Source organism: Onychostruthus taczanowskii, unplaced genomic scaffold (genome assembly GCF_017590055.1).
Source record: "Onychostruthus taczanowskii isolate IOZ18803 unplaced genomic scaffold, ASM1759005v1 scaffold56, whole genome shotgun sequence".
In the NCBI taxonomy this organism is placed as follows: Eukaryota; Metazoa; Chordata; class Aves; order Passeriformes; family Passeridae; genus Onychostruthus; species Onychostruthus taczanowskii.
In genome coordinates this window covers 1,106,944-1,128,350 of record NW_024503235.1, presented here as the reverse complement: position 1 = coordinate 1,128,350, position 21,407 = coordinate 1,106,944, and the positions used below count along the sequence as shown (strand labels likewise).

The 21,407-nt window shown below is 57.9% G+C and overlaps 1 protein-coding gene across 1 annotated transcript; it reads right to left on the bottom strand.

The window, feature by feature from the left end:
- Positions 1–10,514: 10,514 nt before the first annotated feature.
- NT5C1A (5'-nucleotidase, cytosolic IA) lies at positions 10,515–21,033 on the bottom strand. The gene is made up of 6 exons (XM_041417413.1): positions 20,894–21,033; positions 15,426–15,593; positions 14,517–14,646; positions 14,151–14,273; positions 13,537–13,721; positions 10,515–13,345 (listed from the first exon to the last, which is right to left on the bottom strand). Exons 1-6 carry the CDS (start codon positions 20,987–20,989, stop codon positions 12,977–12,979), a joined length of 1,071 nt encoding a protein of 356 aa, XP_041273347.1. The 5' UTR covers positions 20,990–21,033; the 3' UTR covers positions 10,515–12,976.
- Between the last annotated feature and the right edge of the window lie 374 nt (positions 21,034–21,407).

The following is a 21,407-nucleotide window of genomic DNA, read 5'->3' as shown; positions in this document are numbered from 1 at the left end:
CAGAGAGAAGGGAGGAGGGAGAGCGCTGAAGTGGAGGTTCCCAGTACGAAAATAATGCCTTTTATTTTGAAGAAAATAATCAGCGCTGAGATCTGGCAACACGTGGGTTTCCCAAAGCCCTTCTGCAGAGACCGTGGCGGCGATAAGAGCCCGTCGCCGCTCGGGCCAGCCAAGCCGCCCGTCTCCCGTGGCCTCCTGGGGTGCTCCCTATCTCCCTCAGCCATCTCTGCCAGCTCACCCACCGAGGTGTCTGCAATTCCCCAGCAGCTCGCCAGCAGCTCCGGAAAAGCCAAATCCCAGCTCCTGCCTGCCCTTCGCCCACGCCTGCCCCAGCTGAGCAAAACGCTGACCCCCCCCTAAGCAGTTTTTTGGGATGGAACCACACCATATTCCCTTCTGAAGTGAAGCAGCAAGGACCTGAACCAGCCGTCCCAGGCTGGAGTGGAGCACTGATGTCTTGGCAGTGTTTGTAAACTGAAAAAAGGGAGTAAAACCTTTGCTTTAGGTCACAGCACTTTGTTACTCTAATTCTGGTGTTTTGTTTTCACTATGAGAAGTGGTCAAGAAGCCGAGCTGTTATTAGCTTACATTTCCAAATGAAAAGTTACTTTGAACCAGAAGAATTAGGAAAGTGTTATTTTAGCAGTTTTGAGACCCGCTCCTCCTCCCTTTCCAAAGGGATTTCAGTTAGAAACACATACATATCCAAACCAAACTTCCCATAAACATGTGTTTTTGAGAGATTAATACTCTTTCCACTGATAAAACCATTTCAATGGGATCCTGAGATTGGTTGTTTCAGGCTCTTGCTCATATCACAGCGAGCCTGAACCAAGCCGAGCCCAGACCTGCCACAGAGGAACACTTTTCTTCTCCATTAGAAAGGAATTCACTGTCCAGACTCCATCTTTTCTGGGCCCTGTCTAAGCATCATTATCTGGGTTCAATTGAAGTGTAATTGGCAACATGTTTTTCTAGGATTACACTTCATTATGAACAGAGCGGGGGCCCCAAAACCCACTTCTCCTGTAATCGGATCCCTTCTCCAGCCTGTGCTCCTGGAGAGTCGCTTCTAATCGACCCCAGGGATCCCAGGGGGGATTGTGAGGGACATCTGAGCCACCCCAGATGGAGCAGAGACCCCTCACAGGCCAGTTCAGTGGAGACAACAGGGAAGGATTAAATGGGCATAAGGGGAGCTGATTTTGGGAGTGTCACCCATGTCCCACGGGAGGGAGCAGCCAGACCTCCCCCACCGCAGGCAGGGAGAGCTGGGGTGCAGAAATGGGGGTTCTGCCCCTCCTGGCCTCTCACTGAGTGTCTTTGCAGCCAATTCCCACGGTACAGTGACCCCGAGAGCAGAGCCACAAGCAGTGGGTGACCAACCTCTGCCCAGAGCTGATTTGCTCTTCCCTGGAGAGCTCCAGGCTTTGCCACAGCCAAGCCAGGGAATTATCAGAGGAAATCTCTCCCCAAGCCCTGAATTAACAGCGCTGGCCCCGTGCTCGGGGCTGTTTCCCCTCTGCAATCACAATCAAGCCTGTCCCCATCCCTGGGACCCCTGTGAGACCCTCAGGGACTCAGGAGCTGGTGAGAGCTGTCCCCTGCTCCGTCTGGCTGTGCCTCTCCGTGGTGGGAACTGTTTCCAGAGGATGGGTGTCACGAGGATGGGGCTAAGCCATCCATCACACCCAGCACTAATTGGCTACCCTGCTTCAGCGGCCAAGGAATAAGTGAGCTGCAAAGATTGATGTCCCTTCCCTGCAGCAGGAAAAACTCTCCCGGCCAGGACTGAGGGTGGATCCCTGCCAGGGACGTGGGATTGCCTGGGTTTGCCTGTGCCAGGCTTGTCCTGGGGGGTGAAGGGCTCCAGACTAAGTGTCCCTGGAGGGGCAATGGTCAGCCCGGCCACCAACTCCCCCCTCCCACGCTGGGACCACGCTGCTCCCTCCCCTCCCGCCTTCCCAGCTCTGGGAAATGTCCCAGGAGAGCGGCCAGCTGTGAAAAGCTGCAGCAGCTGGAATGTGGGAGGGAGGGCAAGGCTTCTGGAAAGCCAGAGGCAGCCGAGGAGCAGGACTTATCTGTTACCTCCCCGTGAACTGACACCTCTGATTTAACCCCGTGCATGCCTGGAATGCCCTGTCCTCACATCTTCAGTCAACATCACCTCCCAACCTCAGGTCCCACCGCCGCCTGCCAGAGCCACAGCTGTAATTTCCAAAAGCAGAGGCCTCACAGGGATGCTGGACAGGATTCCTGGCTGTGGACACGCTGCCTCGCTCTGTGGCTCAGCAGATTCATCACGGGCGGGAGAAGCAGGCAGGGCTTTCAGGAGGTGATTTGGGATGAAAGCGTGGAGGGATGAATACGGTATCACCTCCGTGCTCTGTCAGATCTGGAGCAGGGCCAGCAGAGGATTGTTTGCCGTGGCTCTGCTCCAAGCCAGAGGCACCACAATTGCAAACTCCCCCCCACTTCCCCGGCCCACGCAATCCAGAGCCCGCCCAGCCGACTGCTACGGGCAGTCCAGGGGAGGGAAAAACAACATTTTCCCACAAACCCGTGGCCTCACCCTTCCCCAGGCAGGGACAGGGCAGATCCTGGAGCTGGAATTCGGTGCTGCCCTCACCACCCTGGCAGGGCTGGCTGTGTCCTCACACCTATTGCCCCACGGCGGGTCTGGGAATGTGGCTCAGCCCTGCAATCCCATGGGATGGGGCTCCACGAGGCTGCACCTGCCGAGCTCACAGCTGGGACACCCTGCAGCTGCTGCTGTCCCCTTGAGTCTGTGCCACTCGGTGTCACCAGGGCAGTGGGGCTGAGGGACAGCATCGCCATCCTGCTCTGGAATCAGCAGAACATCCTGATGGTTTAGCATCAGACACCGCCAGTGGGTTGGGCCCTTGACATGCCTCAGTTTCCCCACCCATAATGGTGCTGCTGCACTGGGCACTCGCTTTACAGAGAAGCCACAATGAGTGATAATTGATATTGCACCAGACCCTAATGGGGTCACTGCATGTCCAGGAGTCCCCTGAGGTCAGGGCTCCCCTGTGGCCACCCAGAGAGGAGTGAAGACTTGTTACCACTGGACACTGGCTTGCTTCTCTCTGGTATTTTGTACCCTTAGAGGGTGGTGGGCACAAGGTGAGGATGATGGGGACAAGGTGAGGGTGGTGGGGACAGGGTGAGGGTGATGGGGACAAGGTGAGGGTGGTGGGGACAAGGTGAGGGTGATGGGGTCAAGGTGAGGGTGGTGGGGACAAGGTGAGGGTGGTGGGGACAGGGTGGGAGTGGTAAGGACAAGGTGAGGGTGATGGAGACAAGGTGAGGATGATGTGGCACAGGTGAGGGTGGTGGGGCACAGGTGAGCTGCTGTGGCACGGGATGGTCCCCGTGACCATCCTGCAGCCCTGGTTCCGTGGCTCTCACTCTCAGGGATGGGATGAGCCAGCCCTGGAGGTGCCAGCCCCGCTCCCACCTGTGGCCGCTGGAAAGCCTGGGATGGCCCTGGGGCTGCACTCCTGCTAGGAAACAGGAGGAGCTGGGATGGGAAAACCCGTGGCTGGCGAGGCAAGGTCCTGGCCTTCCCCCGGGGCCAGTCCCCAGGGCTCCGGGGAACACAATGCCTTTGTTTGGGACTTGGCCTGCGCAAGGAGCCCTTCCCTCGCTCAGCCCCAAAACACCAACCCTTCAAAAGGCCTGTCCTCCCCCTCCCCTTCCCCCAGCAATGCTAATGTGCCAGGCCTCTTCTCATGAACCCTGGGAGAGATCAGGCTGGTAGACAGTTTCACCACTTGTTAAATGTGTGTTTAGCGATCTTGTGAGTAGACAAGAACAAATACAAACAAGCCGGGCTGGAGAGCCCCTGCCCCTCCGCCCTGCCTGGAACGCAGCAGCCCCAGAGCCTTTCTTCTCTAACCACTTCAAACTTTCATTTCTTCTGAAGCCACAACAAGGCACACTTTGTAAAGCAAATGAGTAAACAGCAACTTTCAGCTTAAAAGGAAAACAAGGGGGAGGGACTGTTTTTAATTACTGGATTTTAAAAAGGGCTTTATTCTGTTAATTGCTTTCTGTTGTAAAATGTTCTCCTGCGCACAGCCCTGGTTCTAGCTGCGTTGCTGCTGGCCAGATGGCACTGCAGAGGCAGTGACAGCATGTGCCTGTGCTGCTTGGCTACACAAGTGCCTTGAACATTCACAGACATCACCCCCGAGCCCTCGCAGCCTCCTGGAAGTGACACGAGGCACCGAGCCTCGCTCAGACGTGGCCGGTCCTTTGGCATGTCCAACCCCCGTCACTTCCAAAGCATCGTCACGCACGGAAAAACCTCTGGAGCTTTCAGGGCGAGCTCCCAAAAGGGGCTGATTGCTGCTGATTGCCTCGGCTGCAGTGTCACCTCCCCGCTCCGTTCGTGCGAGGTGCTGAGCTCAGCCCTGTCCCACCCTCGGGGTGATGGAGCTGCGGGTCTGGCGTGCGTGGAGGCATCCGCGGCTCTCCGTGTGTGCAAACGGATTCCAAGCGCAGCCCTGATGATCACAGCCAGCCCGGGAGACACCCCGAGCCCTGGAAAATTGAAAACAGACAGCTCAGGGGTGCACGGGAGGAGCTTGAGCAGCAAAGCCACCAGTGAGGGTGTCACTGTGCTGGGGACAGATGGCACAGGGAAGGGGCAGGGAGGGGTGGCAGCGGGAGACTCTTCTCCAGTTGGAGAGGGAAGGGAGGGAAGGAAATGGAGCAGGGATGGCCTTGGGCTCCTGGCACGTGGAGACCCTGAAGCCCTCACTGCACCCTGGGTGCTGCAGGGGTTTCCACGAGGCCCTGAATGCCTCAGAGGGGGCCCAGGCAGTGAGGGGAGGAGGCAGAGAGGTTTGTTCCCTATGTGGAGCTGACAGGAGCACACACTCCTCCCTCCCTTGCCGGGCTCCGGGAGGGAGTGCAGACACGTCTGGGGAAACAGGGACAAGGAGGCTCCCAGCCAGCAGGGGAAGGGATCATCCCCTGGCCCTTCCAGCACACAGGAGGGGAAGTGCACATCCAGAGGGCTTCCAAAGCCACCAGCCCTCGGCCACAGAGGCCCCAGGGTCAGGGATCACGCAGAGTTCAGGGCAGGGGTGAAGCTGCTCCCTCTGGCACTTCAAGCTCCTGGGTTTGCCTCCTGGCATGGCCTCTCCCCGCTTGGAGTGTCCCCCACCACCACACGCTGCTGTTTTCCATGCTGGTGCTTCCCACAGGGTCATTAAAGCTGGGAGAGACCCTTAAATCGAGCCTAACCATTAACCCAGCACTGCCATGCTCTCCATTAAACCCTGTCCCCCCACATCTGTGTTTTTGAGCATTTCCAGGGATGATGATTCCACCACTGCCCTGGGCAGCTCATTCCAGTGCCTGACCACCTTTCAGTGAAGATTTTTTTTTTCCTATTACCAAACCCAAACCTCCCCTGGCACAACTTGATGCTGTTTCCTCTCATCCTGTTCTCTGGGAGCAGAGCCTGACCCCCCTGGCTGTCCCCTCCTGTCAGGGAGTTGTGCAGAGCCACCAGGTCCCCCCTGAGCCCCCTTTTCTCCCAGCTTCTCCTCATCCGTCCTCCTCATCCAACTTCTCCTCCATGGAGCTGCTTTGATCAGGAAATCTCCTCCTAAAAAACAAACTCAGGAGAGAGCAGCGACAGCCAGAGGTGCTTTGGAACCCGCCGTGCCCATGGCATCAGGCAGCTTTTCCTGCCTTTTCCTGCGCCCACCGCGGCGGGGTTCGGCTCCTGCCAGCAGCCAGCAGCTGCTGCTGAATGCTCACTTTCTCTAATTGAATAGCAGGAAGTTCAATCTTGTTCCTTCGCCTTTCAGGCTGTCAGCTGGAACAATCGCCCACCTGTGGCACCACCCCGGGGATATAAATAAGGAACAAAACACAATCGCTGCCCGAGGAATGGCTGGCGTTCCCAGCAGATCTGCCGATAGCGGGTGCCACGGTGCGTGCCCGCACACGGGACAGGTGTCTGAGCCGCGGCCGGACACACGGACAGCCCCGGGAGCGCGTTCCACGCGCGGAGAGGAGCGCAGGAGGAGATGCACGGAGCGCACCCGGCGGAGCGGCGAGCTCCGCGGGGATTCGGGTGACAAACCCCGCTCACTGCCGGGATGCCCAGCGCTCCCACCCTGCTCTGGCATTGTCCAGCAGCTGCCCCGTGTCTCCAGGACAGAGTCCGGCGTGTGCTGGCGGCTCCCTCGCTGTTTTTCCCCCCGTTTCTGCCAGAGCTGCCGCGAAGCCAAGAGGCAGCGAGAGCTCCTCGCTGGGGCTGCGCCTCCCTCGCCGCCACCCAAGGCGCTTCCCCGCCACCTCCGGCACTCGGCACTCGCATCATCAGTTCACAGGCGGGCCCTGCTCCCGCCGGGATGCTCCCGAGGCCGCGGCCGGCACAGCTGGGCTGGATCTGACAGCTCGGCGCAGCTGGAAGGAGCCCAGCTGAGGACGGGGATGGAGGGACCCTCCGGGAGGGGGGAGAGGCGGCTGCGAGGGCAGTGGGAGCCACCAGCACGCACACGCACGGGCCAAGGCTGCTGCCACAAGAGGAAATTATTAATTTGCTGGGAATAAAGTCGGCGGCGAGTCAAAAACCATCCTTCTCCCGATGCGGTGGAGAAAAGGCTCCCAGACTGTCCCTGCCAGCAGCTGCCTTTGTCGGGAGGGACAGGCTGGCACACGGGCACCGCGTCCCCACGGCGATGGAATGTGGAGGGCTGGGCACCGTGTCCCCATCCCGGGATGGAGCACGGCCAGGATTCACCAGGATTCACCCAGGATTCACCCAGACACAGCAGCGTGGGACCCGTGGCACCCTAACCCGGGGGTGCTCCCAAACCCCCGGTAGCACGGCAGGGGACGTGTCCCCCTCCCTGACACCCTTTGTCACCACATCACAGCTCTTCCCTGTTTGTTTTCCCACTGCTGCCACGGCCACCCTCCCTCCAGCTCCCCGAGTGGAGCCGGGGTATTCAGGGCTCAGAGCCTGAATGAAGCCAGATCCCTGGCCACATTCCTGTGGTTGTTGCTTTTTTTTTTTTTTTTCCTTTTTTTTTTTTTTTTTTTCTTTCCCTTTTTCTCTTTCTTCCCCCCCTCCTCTTCTCCCTCGCTTGGCACAAGCTAAAGGATTCAAAAGGAAGCCAGGCTTGGCAGACACGGGGGGAGGAGGGAGTGGGGAGATGAAAGAAGGCCTCTCTCCAGCTTTCTCTTCCAGTTCCCACACTCAGCCGGCGCAAAGAGCTCCTAATGATTCCCAGCCGCACCTGGAGGAAGCGGGGCCAGTTTGTGCAGCCAGCAGGACAAGCCCCCAGCACCCCACCCCTGCCGTGTGGGGTGGCCCCACAGCCCCCCAGCCGGGTCACCCTGGGTGACAAAGTGCCCGAGATGGCACTTAAGGATTTGTGGGTTTGGCACTGAGGAAAATCTCTGCAGGCACAGCTTGGTGGGCTTCAAGCAGCTGCCCCTCCCCATGGAGGTCAAACCCTGAAGGGGGGTGGGTTGGGGACGTTCCGGGGGCTCAGGTGGCAGAGGTGCCCGTTCACAGCCCCAAACACGCACCTGAAGGGAAGGAGCACCAGGTGGCACCGGGCAAGGCGGTGATGCCACTAGGGCACCAAGGGAGGGGACATCGGCCACCAGGTCACCTCTGGTGGCAGTCACAGCCCTCCACGCCCTCTCGTGGCACCTGCTCAGCACCACAACTGTCCCTGTCCCCGCCAGAAGTGTTCCCCGTTCCCTGGGGCAAACGCATCCCCATCAGGATGGACCCGAATTCCAGCACGGACAGCAATGTCCACTCGTGTTCCAATCCCAGCGAAAGTCAGCGCAGGTCGGGGAAGCCAAGCTTCCCTCATAGTGCACTAGGAACAGATTTTCCCTCATTTATCCTCCCTGGCATCCACAGCTTCTCTGGGCAACCGGTGCCAGGGCCTCACCACCCTCAGAGGGAAGGATTTCTTCCCAACATCCAACAGAAATCTACATTTCTTCAGTTTAAACCCATTCTCCCTCATCCTATCACTCCATGTCCTCATCCAAAGTCTCTCTCCAGCTCTGTGGCAGCCCCAGAAGGTCCTGGACCCCCCTGTCCTGTGCTCTGCTGTCCTCCAGGGGGGATGATGGCCCAGCCCCGTCCGGCACAGCGCTGCCAGCCCAGCTCTGAAGCGCAGCCCCGGTAACGGAGCCCTCGCTGCAGGAATGGGAAAGCGCCAGGGCACGGAGATCTCCGCCCCCGCGGGCAGAGCTGGGAAAACGAGGCAGCTTTTTTCTAAAAAAACGATCTCCAGGCAGGGAGCAGGGTGGGTTTGCTCCGTGGCTCCAAAATCTTCGCCCTCTGGCTTGTTGCTCCAGCCCAGCAGCCAAAGGCTCGTTCCCACCGGGAGCTCCCACTCATCCATCCCCACGGAGACACCGGGGGACAGCAACAATTCCCAGGCAGGGCTGGACAATCCCCAGCCCTGGTGAGGTGTTGGTGGGTGCAGGCACCCCTCCGACCCCTCCTGGCCAGGGGCCAGGCCCTGCACACGAAGCTGGAGCATCTCCCAGGAGCTGGCCCGGCACGGAGCTGCCTCTTGGCAGCGGGAGGCTCCGGCTCCACGCCCGCCCCGTTGAGTCATGGCTTCGTTGGTGGCCCCGGCGGCTTTGGCTGGCCCTGGGTGTGCTCAGGGGGGACCATTTTAGGCGCTGGTGACAGAGGTGTCAGCAAGCACGGCTAAAAATAGCGGTGTTGAAGGGACGAGATGGTCGGGCTGCTCGAATCCTGGCACGGCCCCGCCGGTGCTGATAGCGAGTGCCCTTTGCTTGTTCTCCTGCCGCCAGGTCCCCTTATCTGTCCTTCCAGCTCTGGGTGTTTCTGTCACCCTGTCACCAGCTCCCTGCCCTGACATTTTATCCCCCTGGGATGGCTGCAGGTTCCTGCTCGGGGCTGTTGGTGCCTATTCTGCCCTCCAGGGAGGATGTAAAGCTGAACGTGCTGCGGAGGAGTTCCCACCTGGGCCACAGGACAGGCATGGATTTGTGTGGCCCCCACAGAGCAGGATCTGCAGGGGTTTCACTGCACTCCTGGGTTTCTGCTTTCCCGCCCTAAGGATCTGGAATCATCCTCTGTTCCCTCTGGATCACTCATCAGTTTTGGATTCACCATCCTAGGAAGTGTTCAAGGCAAGGTTGGATGGGGCTTGGAGCACCTTGGGACAGTGGGAAGTGTCCCTGCCCATGGCAGGGGGTGGCACTGGATGATCTTGAAGTTCCCTTCCCAAAGCAGTCTGGGATTCCATGATTCTGCCACGGTGATGGGGAAACTGAGGCAGAGACATGCCACAACTCCCTTGGTGCACACAAAGGGGAGCAGAGTCCACGCTCTGCCCAACCTCCCTGCCATGCTCATCAGGGGCGTCCCACTCTCTCCAGACACCCCACAAGTTCTTGGGGTTAAATCCTGGGTTCCTCATGAGAAGCAGCTCCTGCTATTCAGGGTGGTGATTACCTCGGGAACATCTGTGCTGACAATTGCTGAGTGGCAGCATAATTCCCACAGCTCTGCCTCCTCCTCCTCCTCCTCCTCCTCCACGGGCTTCATTTCAAAGCACGCTCCCTGCAAAGCCCTGCCATGCCTGATCAAGGGAAAAGCTTGGAAGACAGGCAGCAGAATCAAAACCTCAGGCTTGCAGCAAAGCCGAGCCAGGCATCCCAAATCCACCTGCACGAAGCTCCCCCTGCCCCTCAGCGTCTCACACCCAGGGGTTTGGGGCTCTGCTTGCAGCTTTTGGCTTTGCTGTGGACATCCCGACCTCCCAGGGCTGCATGGACACACCTGGGCTTTCCCTGGTGCATCTCAGGCTGGAATCTGTGCTGGAATTTGTTGGTTTTTTTTTTTTTCCTCCAAGCATCTGGTGGAAGAACACAGCAGGGTTGGGGGAAGGCACTCCAGCAAAGCAGGAAAGCTCTGCTGAGGGCCATCCATCCCTTAAATGAACACCCACAGCAGGGATGCTGCCCTGGGGCCTACGGACATTCCTTGGCTATATTTGGTGATGGATGGAGAATTTGTTGCTTCCCCTCCGTCCATCTGTTCCCCTCGCTGGCAGGGAGGAGCTGCAGTGTCGCTGCTCGGATGGAGCCGGTACTTCAGCAGCCATAAATCTCCTCTGCTGAGCCTGTGCTGCCTCCCACCTGTTGGCTGGGAGAAGATCAAGCCGACAAAAGTCTCCTGCCAAGCTGTATTTTTATCCAGGGCTCCGTCACGAGCTCAGGTGCCCCACAAAAGCCTCTCACGAAGCAGAGGGAGGTGGTTGCACAGCACATCCCGCCCCTGGAATCCCACCTCTCCCACAGGTCTCCAGTCCCAAAGTAGGAGTTTAATCACATTTTCTGAATTCCCTTAAACCCCAAAACTCCTTTTTCCTTCTTGTCACGCCTGCCCCATCACTGTAAAACCTGGGAGGTCCCAAGCAGGGAGCTCAGAGCCTGCACAGGCAGCCAAACACTCATTGTGAGAACAGAAGGAGCCGGGCTGGGACCAACACGGTTTATTATGGAAAAACACCCCGAGGGATCCCATTAACATGGCAAAAAAACCACCGGGGGACAATGAAGTGAAATCCACAGCAACAACACACAGCAGGAAAAGTCCAGTTGTCAGCCAGGACATCAGGAGAGGCAGGACCCTGTGGGAGAAGTGCCCATCCCAGGGATGACCCCAGGGATGCTCCCCAGCCCGAGGGGGTGGGAGGGAAGTCCACAAACAGCAAGTCCTCGTCTTCCAGTTGTAGTGATGGAGGAGGAAAAAATAAAAAACATAAACAGAGGAAGCCACGTGGATAAAAGCAAAAGGGGCAGCCGTGGTGGGAATGGAAAATCCTCCCAGCTCAGGGAGGATCTGGGGAGGTCTGGCTCACCTGGGGCCCATTTCCCGAGGCCAACACCTCCCAGGGAGCCCCTAAACTGCCCTGGCAGCAGCAGGACCCAAAGCAGGGCCACTAAAACCCTGTCCCCAGCTTGCACCAAGCTCCCTGTGCACCTCAGCCCTGGAGAGGCAGCAGGAATCTGTTAAAATCCAGGGTTCTACCCCAAAACCACAACCCAATGCTTCCCTGGGCATCCACCTCCTCCTGCCAGCACCAGCATCACCTCTGGATCATCCCACGGACACATCCCCCTGTCCCCAGCCCCACTGGCACCCTGCCCTGCTCCCCAGGGCTGGCTGACAATTCCATTCCTCCTGCAACATCCTCTCCCCTGCACAAGCTGGCCTTGGCTGGGCTTCCACCATCTTCAGGAAACACCTTGGAAATGTTTACTGGCTGTGCTCCCCCTCCCAGCTGCCAGAAAGGTCTCCAAGATCCAGTTCAGATCCCAAAATCTCGGGTTCACGTTAAAAAAAAAGACAAGACCTCTCCACAAACCTGAGTGCTGGCGGATGTGACACTCAGAAACTCATTCCTCCCAAGTTTTTTCGTTTGTTTGTTTGGATTTCAGACCTTCCTCCGAGGTGTTTGTCACCCAGATGTGACAGTTAACAGCCTGCCAAAGAATTTTTCTGGGGGGAAAACAAAGTGCAATTTGCTTTTCACTGCTAGAGCAGGATTTAGTGCAATGAGAAAAGTCTGCCCAGCCACTGAAGGCATCATCAGCTTGGTTATTTACATATTCCTCAAAAGGGTGATAACTCCAGCTCCAGCCTCACTGTTTGAGCTGAAACTTCCCTGGAAAGAGCCAGACACACAACTTGGAAAATTTCAGCCCATGGAATTTGTAGAAAACTGAATATTGAGCACCATTCCTGCTCAGCTGTGGGATGTCATGCAAAAAAAAAAAAAAAATAGAAAAAAAATAGAGGAAAAGAAAAATAGAGGAAAAGAAAATTAAAGACTTTCTTCCTTGTGGAAGAAATAATCTTTAAATTTTCCTCCCGAGTGTCTCCTTTGGGACAGGGCTTTGAGCAGAAATGTCAGTGTGATTTTCACACCAGTTTCTCTCCCATTGATTTCCCATCCTGTTTTTTTAATCAGAGATTTGGTTCTCTCACAGCATCACTAACACAGAGTGTCTATTTTAGGAAACACCAGAGGTTTTAAGAAGCTGAGGAGAAAAAGATTATCAACTCATATGGGCTCAGCCTGGAAAGGGAGAAAAAAAATCCTTTAATTGAAATCCCCAGGCTGAAATTCTCTGCAGATTTACCTAAATGGACTTCAAATGATGTCCCTAATATATCAAGGCCTGCTTTTAACTTAATTCAAGCCCTGGGCAGGCATCTGCAGCCCTTGGACAAGCTGGGCTTTGGATGCTCTCTGAGATTATTAGTTTTAAGTGCTAAATCATGCAAGTGTGAAACCCACATATAAAACCCTGGGTCAACAATACACCAGCCCAAAGCTCCAAGCAGGAAACAGGATTTTTTTTTTTTTTTTCAGTATGTTAAGTATTTGTTTCTATTTTTCCAAATTTAAACTGCCAAAATCTTGGTGAAAGGACAGACACTGAGTATTTTCTGGTTGGAGAGCAGCAGCTGTGAAGGAACAATATCACAGTTTAATTCCAGTTAAAAGGGACAAAATTTTGTCTCAAAGCTGCTTGGAAGGTTTTTGAGTGCTCCCAATTTTCCAGTTCAGCCTAAACGTTTGCTTGGGAAATCCAGAAGTCTTTGGGAGTCACTGAGGGTTTTAAATAAATAGCTTAAAGGTTCCACACAAGGCAGACCCATCCTCGAGGGTTTTTCGCCTGAAGCAAGTGCACAGTGCATGGAAAAACTGGGAAAACATCTCCTGGCACAGAGGAGCCCCCAGCCCCACGAGGAACAGCAACCAACAGAGGCACCAAGGACATTTTCCTCCTCTCTCCTGCCCCTGCTCGGGGGGTGAGCCCCCATTCCCAGAACAAACCCCAAAGCAGGGAGCCTGGCCCTTGGGGTGAAGCCCACTCTGAGGCTTGGGGGATCCCCCCAAGCCTATTATTTGCTGTTTGGGGTCTGCTGCTTCTCCTGCGCCAGCCGCTTGTGCTTCTGGGCCACGCCGTAGGGGACGTGGGCGGCCACGGCGCCCATCTCCTGCGCGCCCTCCACGTGGAACATCTGGTCGTCGAAGAAGATGTGGGGCCTGATCTTCCTGAGCAGAGGGCCCTTGGGAGCCCCTGCCAGGAACAGAGCCTCGTCCGTCTCCAGGCCCCAGCTGCGCAGAGTCTTTAGGGCCCGGGCCCCCGAGCTGGCCGCGCTGCGCGCCGTCACCAGGTACGTGCGGATGGGACACTCCAGCCTCAGCCCCTTGGAGTAGAACTTCTTCTGCAGCTTGCCCAGCGCCTCCAGGAAGCCCTTCAAGGGGCCCTGATGGAGCGAGGAGGAAACGTTCCTGTCAGCCTTTCAATCGTCACCTTCCTGGCACCAGCGCTTCACCCCAAAAATCAGCCCAAACCATGCCACGAGCCCACCTCGCACCCCACTGTGGTTGATCCCAGAGCATCCCATGAGGGATTCCTCTCTCCCAGAGCCTTTTCCTGCCCTCAGCCCAGCTCTACCTGCGCCAGGGGCTTGTTCTCGTGAGCTTTTTCGTGCTCAAAGAACATGTCCAGGCCGTGAGCCTTCACGATCTGCTCCGACTCGTCCGAGAAGAGCACGGCGTCCCCGTCGAACGCCACCCGCAGCTGCTTCTCCGACACCTCCAGGTCCCTGCTGGGGCTGAAGATGGTGGCTGCAGCAATCCCTGAGGATGAGGCAAGAGGTGGCAGTTATCCAAGGATCCGTCCTCGCGGCTCAGCGGCGAGGAGCAGAGCAAAACACGACGGGCTGGGAGCAAAGCGCCGCAAGGAAACGCGCCCGGGAGCACCTGCAGCTTGGCCCCCGGGGAGCTTCCACGGCAAAAACAAACCCCCAGATGACAAATCACCCTTTGCATACGAGAATTAAGGAGGAAAAACAGCGCCTTTGCCTCGGCAGAGCTGTGGAGCTGGAGGAAAGGCTCATTTCTATGGAAACTGGAGGCTCTCGGGAGCGTCAGAGATGTGGGGCGAGACAAACCTTAAGTGCACGTTGGATTAGGGACACGGATGTTGGAGTTACCCTCCCTGGGATCAACCCCCTGAGGGCTCCAGGCTCCCCCCGCTGCCCCCCCTGAGCTGGACCCCAGACTCACCCTCTTCAATGGCCCCACTCACTTTCTCGGCGTCGGAGGAGAGGTAGAGGTTGGTGTGATAGGCCTTGAGGTAACAGATGGGGCTGTTCCCTCCCGTCATGCAGAACCTCTCGATGAACAGATCTGGGGGCAAGAGGGACCCCAAGCTGAGCCTGGCTGCCCCCCAAACCCAGCCTTGCTGCTGGAAGGGCCGGGGGTTAATTTTAGCTCTGCTGCCCAACAGCAGGGCCAGCAGCCAGAGCTCCTCCCCACCAGCCAAGAAAATCTGGGAAAAGCGGCAAAAATGGGAGAAAACATCTCCTTTTCTTGGCGCCCAGCGATGCCACCACCCAAAAGCCACCAAGGACAGCTCTGTCCCCATCTCACCGTAGTGGTTGATGCTGTTGATCAAACGAACCCCAACCTGGGCGTGGTTGTTGGTCATGAGGACGATGTCAAAGAGCTCCTCGCTGTCGGGGTAGAGCTCACGGAGCTGGGCATTCACTGCCTCCAGAGCCTGCAGCACCCCGGGGAGAGGGGGTGGGTGTCAGCCAGGCCCCCCCAGGCATGGCCCTGACCCCCTTCCCACCCAGCAAGACACTCCTGGTTGCCAAATCCACAAATCTGGCCAGATCCAGGTGTGGTTCTCACCCCTTCCCATCAACAAAACGCTCCTGGTCACCAAAATTCCCTCCTCAACTACACCCCGAGCCAAGCTGACATCAGCTGGGAAAAAATAGATTCATTTTGGGGGTGGAAAAAATTCCACCTAGCTACTCTTCTGTTTTCAAACACAAGAGGTTTGGAGTTGTTAAATGAGGACAAATTAGCTCCAAGTTACAGATGAGTGTTTTTCAAGCAATCAGAAACAAGTCTTGCCCCACGGAGCTGATTAATCTATTTATTGGGAAGGGGCTCCAGCACCCAAAACTGCACTAACTGCTACAGGAGTTAGAAAATATTTTTCAAGTTTGAAGTGCCTCATTTCAACATGACAGAATTAGAAATTGGCCGGCTTGGGAGCAAGGCTAAACTCAGCCAATTTACAAGAATAAATAAATTGTGATAATAAACATAATTACAAAAAAAAAAAAAATTTCTAAAGGGAAACTTTAAATGTGATCCAAGGAGATGATTTCTTCAATTCTTGGGCTCAAGATGGAAAATCCAGCCCTGGAAGCAGCGCATCACTTGCTGGGAGGTTTGTCTGCCCCGTGGCTCGCGTCCAGCCTGGCCCCGCGTGAGCTCGGTCCCCTCCCCAAAATTTCAGGGGAGCAGGGCGCTGTGGCTGCTCACCTTGACGAAGGGGAAGGCGGCCCCGGGGAGGAAGGGCTCGTTCTCGTGGTCCAGCTGGTATTTCACGTAGGCCTCCACGCCCTGCTCCGTGTAGATCTTCTGCTCCTCCTCCATGCGGAACAGCGCCCGCGAGGACACGGCGATGGTGATGGCGTTCTCGGGTTTGGGCTGCGGGCAGAGGGATGAATTAGGGAGGCAGCCCCTAATCCCTGGTGGATCTCCCAGGGTGAAAGGCCACGAGGTGGGTGACACCTCTGGAATGGTTTGGAGGACGGCAGAGCGGCTGCATCCCAGCGCTTCAACGGATGGACGCTCCATCCCCACGCGCTTGGGACACCTCAGAGCCCACTGCCAAGCCCTCCCACTGCAAACAGGCTCCCAGAACCCGTGCAGACCCCAGGAGGAGCTGCTGAAGGCCGTGCAGAAGGGATTTGTGTGGCTTTTCCCACCCCCCAGGCAGGAGCCAGCTCCGCATCCCGTGACATCCAGATGTGACAAACAGCCCGTGCCAGCTCAGCTCCTCCAAAAGCTCGATACAGTTATTTGTGGGTGGAAACATGACAAACAGGTGGTGCAAGCAACGATTTATGAGTCATTATTATTGATGTTCGAGGCCTCCATCCAAAACCCAAATCCAAAACCTCCTCCAGCTGAAGCCAACGAGGCTTCAGAGAGACTTGGCAGGGACAGAGGGGACAGCGGGAAAGTCACGCTCCTCTTGACCCCCACGCGTCCTCCCTCTCTCCCCTTGAAGGGCAGGGAGGGTGTTAATCCCCATCACTCATTTGCAAGCACAAAAATAAGTTAATTACTGATGGCCAGTGAGAAATCCTGGCTGCCAGGACAGCAAATCCTTCAGAGGGACAGTGGCACTGTGTCCTACAGAGGAGTCCAGTGAGCAGGACAGGGCTTGGGGGTCTCTCTGAGAAATCCTGGCTGTGAGCACTGCAGGAACACCTCACCCCCTGCTCCTCTGTGACTTCCAGGATCCTCTGTGCCATGCTCTCCATGAGTAATCCTCTGGCAATGCCATTTGCTCAGGGTGGAGGGTGCCTCCTCCAGGTGCTCCAAAGTTCAAGCTCCCACCCTGCCCGGGGCTGAACTTTCCAGGAGCAGCAGCCTGGCAAGGCCCAGGTGCCCCATGCACACAGGGCTGGGCTCGCCCTGGGGCTCGCTCTGCCCCCAGCCCCACCCAGGGATGAGTCAGTGGGAGCCTCCACCCCATTCCCAGCAGCAGCCCCGCAGCAGGTCCATGCCAGGCACCTCTCCAGAGGCTGCATCCATCCCCAAAATCCCCCCCAAATCCCCAGGAAAGTGATTAAACAGCGGGTGATTAGGACGAGACCCACATTAGCTCGGGCTGACTGCAGGCACAGGGATCCCTCTCCCACAGCATTTTCAGGGAATCAGGTCCCGTTTGGAAGTGGCTTTTTTAGGAAAGCAGGGGAACAACCCCCAGGACAGGCAGGACCTGATCCATGACACCAGCACTGCTCCAAGTGAGCCAGGTCCCCGAGGAGTGTTAGTGTCAGCTATTAACTGGTCACGGGCCAAGCCTTGGCACTTCAGCTCATTAATTAATAACTCTGGTGTCATGGGCCATTTATTAGCTGAAAATATTAATAACTCTGAAAGGTCTTGGGACATCCGGCCATTAGCTGGAGTCCTGCTGCTCTGGAGTCCCTGCAGTGCTGGCTGTGCAGGAAATCTTCCAGGTGTTTGCTCCCTGATCCTGGACCGGGGTCAGCCCTGGAGGGAGATTCCCAGGACAGAAAACAGGTCAGCAGCCCGGATGTAACAGCTCTGAGGCGTGTTCAGGGGGGTCAGAAGGATGTTTGGGGCCACAAGCCAAGCTGGGTGCCCAGAGGGAATTTCCATCTCCCTCTCCCCCCGGCGCACACCTTCCACACCTTGCACAACAGCCCCGGCTGCTCAAGGTCCCTTCCCCGCCCCTGAAAGGCACCAACCCTCCGGGAGGTTCATTTAAGAGGCAATAAACACAGCAATAAAAATAACCCTCAGCTCCAGGCCCTGCCTCTGCCCCGGCGTGGGCAGCTGGAGCCCCAGGTGCCCGCAGGCAGGGAGCTCTGGGAATGGGAGCTGCCCCATCCTGCCAAGGAAGATTTGCACCTCGTGGAGCACTCGGGGCAGGAAAGTCTCACCCGGGTGCTGAGGCAGCTCCCAGCTCCGGCTGGGCTGGAAGGGCCCTGCTGTTCCCTGGGAAATGCTGACATTTGGGAAACGAGGCGATTCTGTGCTGCAAAGGAGGGGATCTGCATTTTGACATTTCTTTGAAGTGCAGGTTTCATTTGGAAGCATTTCCCTCCCCAAGGTTGTTTGGATGCCTCTCCGTCGCCATTAGTGCTGCAGATGGTCATTACAACGCTCAAAAACGAGCTTTAAAAAGCCTCAGGAACCACAGCACCTCGAATCCTCCGTCTGAGTGCTGCTAACAACCCACCCGAGCCCACTTTTCCCCAGAAATTGAGATGTTTCAAGGCAAAACACTCTTTTTTTGTAACAGGGAATGTGTGCATGGGAGGGGTCCCACTCCCAGCCCTGGCTGGGATGGATTTGGTCCCACAGCCCCCATCCCACCACAGCCTCCTGCTCTGGCTGCCTCAGCCCTGGAGGGTTTGGGCTGAATCACAAACTCTGTTTTCCCCTCAAAGCAGCATCCAAGGTCAGCCAAGGTCAGTGAAAGCTCATCCAACACAAGTCCAGGCTCTGCTCAGCCGAATCCAACTGAATCTGCTGCCTGGGGATCCATGGTGAGCTCCTCTTCCTTCCCATGGGAAGGTCAGATCCAGCCCCCTCCTGAACCTCGAGCAAGAGGTTAATGATGGGTTTAAGAGGAGTGTGAACAGCGTGGGGGAAGGTCCCATCCCAACCCTGGGTCCATCCCAGGAGGGACAACCAGGGACGTGTCCCAACAGCCCAGCCCTCTGCAGAGGAACATCACTGGCACAGCTCCAGGAGGTCCACAAGGCCCAAATCCCACCTGAGAAGTGTAAAAAAAGACATTTCCAGCAGGCTCCAGCTCCACTGAGTGCACACCCCACCCCAGACCCCAAACCCCCCAGCTTTGGGGTCAAGGTGTATTTCAGAAATGCCTGGAAACAGCCCAGTTTTCTGCCTGCAGATCCAACATCTGGCAGCCTTTAAATCGCTGCTCTAATCAGTAAATCCCCAGCAGCCCCCCCAAGGATTAGAGGCAGGCATTTGGAAATGCCACAGGCTCCCAGGATGTGCAGTGGGACTGTGTCCTCCCACCCAAGTGCCCATAGTGCCACCCAAGCCCAGCAGCTTCACTGCCACCCCTGGAGGCCACCACGGGCAGGAGGGACAGTGGGGACCCCATTCTGCACCCCTTGATCCTTTTGAGCTGCCTGGGGCTGGACCCAGCTCCATCCTAAAATCCTGCAGGAATTCTGGGCACTTCCCTGGATGCTGCAGAAGACCAAATTCTTGTGATTGATTCAATATTCAGAGGATTTTGGTCATGGAAAGGGAGGAGGAAGGGTTTGCTCCAGGGTTGAGCATGGTCCCCACTCCAGCATCCCAAAAATTGCACGTGGGGGAGATCAGTGGTCCCAAAAGGGAGGAGCAGGGTGCCCAGAGGAAGGGAGCCAGCAGAAAACCAACTCCCACTGGCCCAGCTCAGTGTCACCAGAGAGGCTGGGGACATTTCCAGCATTGCTGAAGGGTGACAGGTCTCATTGCTGACCTCCCTGGCAGGAGCAGCCCTGGGAAGAGCTGCGACCACTGCAAAGCAGGAATGCCCCATTAACCCATTCCCAGCCAGGAACGCCTTCCCAAAATCACCTTTTCTCCTGTCACCTCACAGCTCTCTCCTGCTCGGCCAGGAGGACAGACAGACAAAGCTGGCACCCCAAGGGCACAGACAGACGACACCAAACCCCATTTCCTGAAGGAGCCCCGGGCACCACCAGCCCCCTGCTCGGGATCAGATTAAAGTTCAGGGCGTCTGCCGGGGTGGTTTGGACTTTTCCAAGAACATTATTTATACTGCAGAAAAGCGCCCTGCAGCCATCCATCACGGGCTGGCAGCTGCCTGGCTGTGTGAGGGCAGCTGAGCTGGCTGCCCGCAGCCACAGGGCCCCCAGGCTGCCCCAGAAGAGGGGCACAGAGCCTGGCATCGTCCCCAGCCCCACAGGGCGTGGTGGCACAGCCCAGCTCCAGGATGTGAGCGCCCTGATCTCGCTTTGCAAAACACATGGCTGCCCCCGTGCCTCAGTTTCCCCAGTTGTACAGTTACTGGTCAGCGAGCTGGCTACGAGGAGAGGAAGAGGAGGAGCCCGGGCTGGCATCCATGGGCAAAGCACGGCGTGAAAGACAAGTAGCTGCATCCTGCCACCAAGCCAGGCTGTCCCTGCGCTCTGGGAAGGGCACAGGCAGCAGCAGCGTGAGCTGGCAGCGGGTCCAGGAGCGGGGGTGGCACTCTGGTCCCCAGCAGGGAAAGCACAGGAGCTGTCCCAAGTGAGGGCTTGGACGTGTCCCCTCGTGGAGAGCTCACACACAGAGCTCTGCCACGCAAGGTGCCAGCACGGAGGGTGTCACAGGAGGTGACAGTCACCAGGCCCTCATCCCTGCCACAGCCCAGGTTTTGGGGGTCCCACAGCCCCGAGGGTGGCTGTGGATGTGGCTGGGGGGCTCGGAGGCTGCAGGGGTAGGTGGCACAGCCCCCAGCCCTGCTCTCCCGCTGCCATTCCGGGACTCCAGGCGCTCCCGCGTTTAAAGGCACCAGGCTCAGCCCTCTTTAGATAACACAGCCCTTCCCTCCGATCTCCCGGAGCAGGCCAGGGGCAGCTGCACCCCCGGGACACCCCCTGGCCCAGCGGCTCGCCTACTGGCTGTCCCCAGCTCTGCCAGTGCCACCCCTCCTGTCCCCGCCAGGGCCTCCCGCCTTGGCGCAGGGGACAGGCAGCTCATGGGGCTGTCACCGGGCCACTCTGCAAGGACAGCTCAGCCCAGCAGGGAGCCAGGAGCACCGCAGGGACCTGCAGGAACCCAGGGAAGCCGGGGGAATCCAGAGAGACCCCAGCAACCGAGGGATGCCATGGAGGAGTGGGAGCACCTGGAGAGATCCAGGGCATCCCCAAGGACCTGGATGGAGGCAGGGGGTTAAAGAAACACCAGAGACACCACGGGGGACCCCACAGAGCCGCGAGGAGAAGGGGAACACGGAGACACTCAGGGGGACCCCAAAACAAGTGGAGGAAATGGGGCACCGGGAGGGACCCCCAGAGATCCTGGAGGAGATGGGGCACCCACAGACACCCGGAAGGGGTTCCAAGGGGGAAAATCCAGGGAAGAGGAGAACCCGCAGGACATGGGACACCTGGAGAACGCCGGGGCACCCGCAGGCGATGGGACAGGCGGGGCGGGGGTCGCGCCCGGAGGGTCCGCATCCCCCACGGCAGGGAGCGCTGCGCGGGGGCTCTCACCGATTTGGGCTTCTTCTTGGGGGCGAGGTTGTCGTAGAAAGCCTTGGCTTCGTCCCAGGGCCGGCCCGGAGCCCCGGCGGGGCCCGGCGGCTCCATAGCGCGGCGGCTCCGCAGCACCGGCGGCTCCGCGGCACCGGCGGCTCCGCGGCACCGGCGGCTCCGCTCCGCGCCTCCCGGGAGCTCCCGGAGCCGGGGCCGGCCCGGCGGAACGCGCTTTATATGGCATCCCATGAAGCTCCGGGCTTTCAGTCCACCGGGACACGGATTAACCTCTTCGGGACCGAGAGCTCCTCGCCGCCTCCGCGCTGCGCCCCGGTGATAGCGGGGAGCTGCGGGGGATTGAGGGGAGAGCCCCCGCTGCAGGGCAGAGAACGAGGGGAAGGGGCTGGGGACAAAGGTGGCCTCAGCAGAGCCCCGGGAGGACACGGAGCAGGAGCGGTGGGGCAGCGCTGGGGACACCGCTCGGTCCCCGGTTTGTCACCGCTTGGTCCCCGGTTTGTCACCGCTCGGTCCC

What these genes read in the sequence shown, in the direction of transcription:
- NT5C1A (XM_041417413.1), bottom strand. Translation starts at nt 20,989, where the DNA reads ATGGAGCCGCCGGGCCCCGCCGGGGCTCCGGGCCGGCCCTGGGACGAA. An exon ending in CCGCCTTCCCCTTCGTCAAG is followed by an intron (nt 14,647 to 15,425) that starts GTGAGCAGCCAC and finishes GGGGTGCTGCAG; the next exon opens with GCTCTGGAGGCAGTGAATGC. An exon ending in GAGTGGGGCCATTGAAGAGG is followed by an intron (nt 13,722 to 14,150) that starts GTGAGTCTGGGG and finishes CCTCATCCTCAG; the next exon opens with GGATTGCTGCAGCCACCATC.